Genomic DNA, 5,867 nt, shown 5'->3' with positions numbered 1-5,867 from the left:
AGGAGTTTCTTCTAGATAATACTAAATAATAACACTATAATTAGACTTCATGACTCACCTTCGGAAAAAAGTCTGCTCCAGCAATTAATTGGATCCGTGGAATGTAGCCTTTCTGCTTTGCGCTTAGAGGGTGCTCAAGTCTCATCAAGGCAGAAGGAGAAAGACTCTTTAAAAGTGGTTCCATCAAGAGCATGGCAACAGCATTTCCATGTGCCAATCTCACACTGAGTTTATCTCTAACCAATGACTGAGTGTGTAGCTGTGTGTGTGTGATGTTCGTCTTTGTTATTCATGAATGTTTTTGTCACAGGTTGAAATGGATCCTCTTCTGGAACAAGTTTTGGCGGGCTTTAACACAACCCTCGGAGCTTCAAATCGGACAGACCTCCTGGATAAATTTTCAGGAACCCAGCTGCTTTTCCGCTTCAAACCTCTGTTTATTCCACTCTACGCCTTGGTTGTTGTTGTGGCTGGTGTCGGGAACAGTTTCCTTCTTGCCTGCATTCTGATGGATAAGAAGCTCCACAATGCCACTAATTTCTTTATTGGCAACCTGGCAGCTGGGGACTTGCTGATGTGTCTGAGCTGTGTGCCATTGACAGCATCGTATGCTTTTGATGCACGTGGTTGGACATTCGGCCGTCCAATGTGCCACCTTATTCCTCTGTTACAAGGTGCAACGGTCTTCACCTCTGTATTGTCTCTCACCGCCATCGCCATGGACCGTTATGTGGTGGTGGCATACCCAGTACGGAGGCGTATCTCGGTGTGGGGCTGTGGCGCAGTGGCATTGGGCGTCTGGGCAGTTTCGTTGGCCCTCGCTGCTCCCCCTTCCCTCCACACACGCTACGTGGACCTACGACCCAGTGGCATGGAGTTGGTAGTATGCGAGGAGTTCTGGCTGGGAACCGAACGACAGCGCCTACTCTACTCCTGCTTCTTCTTGCTGGCATCCTACATGATTCCCCTGCTGTCTGTAAGCATCTCCTACTGTGCCATCAGCGTGCACCTCCGCAAACACACGTTGCCTGGAGAGCCGTCCCATAGCCAGCAGCGATGGAGCAAACAGCGGCGCAAGACTTTCTCCCTTCTGGTGGCCTCTGTCCTCGCCTTTGCCCTCTGTTGGCTCCCGCTGCAAGTCCTCAATCTCCTTCTGGATCTAGACTCGGACTTCCAGATCATTGACAAGCGCTATGTCAACGTGCTGCAGGTCAGTTGCCACCTGATAGCCATGAGCTCAGCCTGCTACAACCCCTTCATCTATGCCTCGCTGCACAGCAAGGTCCGCATGCACCTGCGTGGTTACCTGTGCCCTTGCAGACGGAGTGGACAGGAGCTACTATCTCGCTGTGCCTCCCGCAACCCTGCCACCTGCTTGACGCTCATCTCTGAAGTAGCAGTGAAGGACAGCCAATCACCTGAGAGCCCCGTCCCCGACAGCTGCCTCTGAAGATCCGTGGCACATCAGCACAGACTAATCAGAAGGAGCACTCAGACATTAAGGGGGTTCGCAGCACTGGAGTGGTATTCCAGCCAGTATTCAATGTTCTTATATGAGAACGAAGGCTTTTTTTGTTGGTAGGCTTTTCTTTCATGAGGACTGAAGAGAATACTCAGGCTCTCAGCTTTGTTTTGATGTTTCTGTGGACATTAGTGATCCAGCCTCAAGATTCCCTCATACATCTCTTTGACCTTGAATGAAAATCCCTGATACTAAACACAAATTTGCAGTGCAGCTTTTACAGAAGGAATAAATCTGTTTGGGAATACCCTGTCCTTGAACCCACCACGGTCAAGGGGAATATCAGCAAACCACAACTAGATGTTGACAGCTCTTTTTCACACCCTTCTTTCTCTTTCTCTCCACTATTACCAAGTAGCCAGGGAAATATCAAATGTTTTGGCTGAGGTACCTCTTTCCCATCACCTCTGACCCTGTTGTATCTTTACTTATACGATTAGTGGTTAATGCTGTTTCTTTAGCTGTCACCCATACCGGAAAAACAAATGATGCAGAACCGCTTATAAACCCTCTCAGCCTCACAAGCCTCTAAGGATCACTGCTCATCTGATGCTGTGAAGCCTGCCTTCAGAACCTCTCACTCTCAAGTTCAGACACTCTCAAGAGGGCTCCAGCAATTGGAGTTCACTCAAATGACAGCCTTTCGCCTCTGATAATGGACTGCATGCTCTGCTTGAAGACACACATGAGGTAGCTCGCACTGGATCACTCCTACATTTCTGAAGATAGGCATACTTCCATACAATGTTCAAGAGAGTGAGCCTGACCTTTTATAAGTGGAAAGAGCTAAAGTAATGGTATTTTCACAGGAGCAAGTGCCAGGTGTTTTGCTATTATGTGGTTATGCCGTTTCTCTGGAGAGCTGTGAGAATTGATGTCTCATTTTGACAGCTCTCTGGAGGTGTGAGATAGACTTAATTAGATGATCTACAATGCATTCACACTACACTACATAAATCATCAAGTCAACCATTTCTCAGATGAATAAACAAGTGTATATGACCCAAAAGATTTATGGAAATCAATGGTAGAATGTCAGTGTGAGTGTCCGTGTGACAGAGACAAAGCCATACTAATCATGTTAAGCTGGGTGCACAATTTGTGACCCTAGTGAGAACTTGAGGAAAAATCCAATGAGACTATGCAACATCAAATATCTTCAGTCCTCATCCTTGTCAACACCTACATTTTAATTTGTATGTGATTGAATTGGAGTTAAACTGCACAAACCCAAGCATCTTCTTGCAGTAATGTGGAAATGTTTTGCCAGGGGGTAAAAAAAAGGATTTTCTGTAGTATGTTAGTTGTGGCTGGACAAAGAGGTCATAGACTGCTCATTCTTTAGAGAAAATTAGAGGTTTTGTAGTATTATCATATGGGAAAGTAACATCAAATAAGTAATGTTACATTTATTTTGCATATAATATAGTTAAAGTTTTTTTAACTGACAGATATTTATCTGAATCATACACATCAGTCATCAATGGCTGTTCCCAATAAATTCTTAATTAGACTGCCACTGTAGGAGCAATTATTTCTAACACTGACAGATCTTCACTGGAAGCTAAGATTAATCTCAAATCTTAGTAAATTGGAACGTCATACTAATCCACCTGTGACCAACAATAAAAAATAAAAGAATGACCCCTAAAATGTTTTTAAAAATCAGGGTAAAATCTCACAGGGTGCACTCAGCTTTAGGCATGAATTACAACAGCAACAGTTTCCCACATACACACACACACACACATACACACACACAAGAATGCATATAGTCCTGTAGTTTTTTGGCTGGCTCGCTGATTTTATGCTACAACAATGTGGTTATGACCTGTGTGAATACAATCACATATATAACATCTGCTGTCAATACGGGCGACCTTTTGCAATTGTGTTACCTTGTAAATGTTTGAGTAAAATGCAACACTTTCACCAGTGTTTGAAAGAGTCTTGTCGTTTATTAGAAAGCTTATCTAACATGATCATATGTGTCCCAACACACAAAGACGTTTACACACTGTTACAAGCAAGTAACAAAAGTCACATGAATCAATTTGTCAACAGATAATCGGTTTCTCGTATGAACGCAGGCACCAACAATTTTGTGAATACATACACAGTCACAGTGGGTAGAGGATGAAGCAGAAGTTGGTACAATTATGTCAGGCAAGATATGCCTGCGAATGGCTCTGCATGCTAATTATCAAATCTAGCCACCAACGCTGATTGCTAGCCCAGCACAGAGCCACCAAGAGAAAGATGCCCAGTGCACGCAGGGAAAAAACTGGACCTAGCCGATGATACCCAAGGGTTACCTAATAAGAACTTGTGTATTCCCTGCAGTCAACATGTCTGGACCACCTAATTTCATACAATGGGTCCCTTTGCATAGGGAGCACAGTAGAACAATGCTAATAGCCATGATTCATAATCAATGACAAATAGACCCAGAACCTTGTTGAAACAGTGAGAGGCAGCAACAGTTTGTTACCCCTTGTTGAGAATCATGAGTAAGCATATAGTCACAGCTGACATTTCACACTTGGGTGTCTTTGGAAAATCGGAGAACAGTTTGCAACATTGTTGAGATTTCTTCTAAAAGAGGAGAATTTCTAACTCTTCTCCATTTAATCTCAGTTTTGACTCAAAGAAACAAATTAGATATTAAAGGTATGTCATTTCTGACTGTTCTTTTCCATGCCAGTACTCAGGCATGACATATCAGTATCTGCTAAATGTAGCATGAGGTACATCAACATCATTGGCCAACCCTTTTATCCAGCAAAAAATACTATTTTGCTTTCCTACAGAATGTATTAGGAAAATCAGTGAAGTGAGAGTGTGGGTCTAATGTTGTCATTAAGCTTAGAGCAGCTTTGCAAAGGAATATGTAAAAGATGTTATCATGTGGTGGAAACAAACACATTTTCAAGGCCTGCACCAGAAGGCTTCATAAAGAGCAGCTGTTGTTAGTGGTCCCAATGTCAAACACATCTGGCTGTTTAAGATTCAATTGGAAAGAAATCAGCTAGGCTAGTGAGGAGAAAAAGGATTCAAGGAGTGAAATTCCATGTCCTTATTTCAAACAAAAATGTATCAGGTTTTAGATTTGTGCTATCTGTCCTCTTGACTTAACAAGGACCTTAAAGTGGTTCTCAAAGAAACAAACAAGCTTTGTTCAGCAAGACCTCAGAAAAACGAAGCTCAGAGATCAAAAGAGCTCAGCCTTTGTGTGCAGATCAGGAATGGTGTCTTTTTTTTTAATTTAACTCATAAATGGGTTAATTTATTGCAAATTAATTGAGAGAACAAGCATCACCATGTGTATAAATGAAAGGCAGCATGAGGCATTTGAATGCATTAGTTCAGCAGAGGAGGTAAAATGCAATTAAGAAGTGTGGAATAGATTAAAAAATAATTTGATTTGTTACATGATAAAAACTGATGAATAACATTTTGACTTGGGGGTTTAAAATATTTTGTATGAAATTATTTAAAAAAAAACTTTTTTAAGATGTAAAGCAGTCTATATCAGTGTTTCCCAACCCAGTGTTTTCTTGCATAAAAGTAGACATTAGTTATCCAACTCTGTGCTAGCTTCACTGTATGTTACCCTGTATTAAATGTCTTTCTTTTATTTTTAGATCAATTGTGCATTTTTTAAAACAATACCAATTGTAAATTACTGGAATTATTAATTTGAAACTACATTTAAACTACTAAACTACTTTTTACTGCTGAAGCCACTAGCATTTTGAGTGTTTCGGCTTGATGTAACAGCAGTCAGGTGATACAATAACTATGTTTCCATCAGCCTATTTTTATGCACATTTTGAAGTATCGCATCAGAAACGAGTGATGTTTTACTGCTGAAGCCACTAGCATTTTGAGTGTTTCGGCTTGATGTAACAGCAGTCAGGTGATACAATAGCTATGTTTCCATCAGCCTATTTTTATGCACATTTTGAAGTATCGCATCAGAAACGAGTGATGAAAAAGGCAAATTTCAAATTAAAATCCCTTAATTCGCAAAATATTTTTTACGCTCGCTTGAGGTGGTTTTTGGCTTGTGCGAAAAAGGGTTAATGCGAATAAAAGGAGATGGAAACGCATTTGCCGAGTAAATTCCTCCATGCGCATCAAAAAAGTAATGTGACTGTGCTATGGGACGTCAAAACCTAACCAGTGGACCAATCTCGTTCCTCAGCATCTGAAATGTTATGGTCATTTTGAAATGTCCGAGCAAAGTCTGTCATCAAAGTATATAATTGCCTCCCAGAACTGTTACATGACTGTGTTCCCAAACAGCAGCATCCACTTCCGAAAGCAATGACCGCATTTATTT

At 41.6% G+C, this 5,867-nt stretch overlaps 1 protein-coding gene across 1 annotated transcript; it reads left to right on the top strand.

The window, feature by feature from the left end:
• The first annotated feature begins 316 nt into the window (after positions 1–316).
• Positions 317–1,450, top strand: LOC107728162 (prolactin-releasing peptide receptor-like). The gene has a single exon (XM_016538252.1). The coding sequence runs from the start codon at positions 317–319 to the stop codon at positions 1,448–1,450; it is 1,134 nt and encodes a 377-aa protein (XP_016393738.1).
• The last annotated feature ends 4,417 nt before the right edge of the window (positions 1,451–5,867 follow it).

The sequence above is a fragment of the Sinocyclocheilus rhinocerous genome, unplaced genomic scaffold (assembly GCF_001515625.1).
Source record: "Sinocyclocheilus rhinocerous isolate Xijiao unplaced genomic scaffold, SAMN03320098_v1.1 scaffold2834, whole genome shotgun sequence".
Lineage (NCBI taxonomy): Eukaryota > Metazoa > Chordata > Actinopteri > Cypriniformes > Cyprinidae > Sinocyclocheilus > Sinocyclocheilus rhinocerous.
Note: the sequence above shows the minus strand (reverse complement) of the source record. Positions and strands in the feature narration are given on the sequence as shown.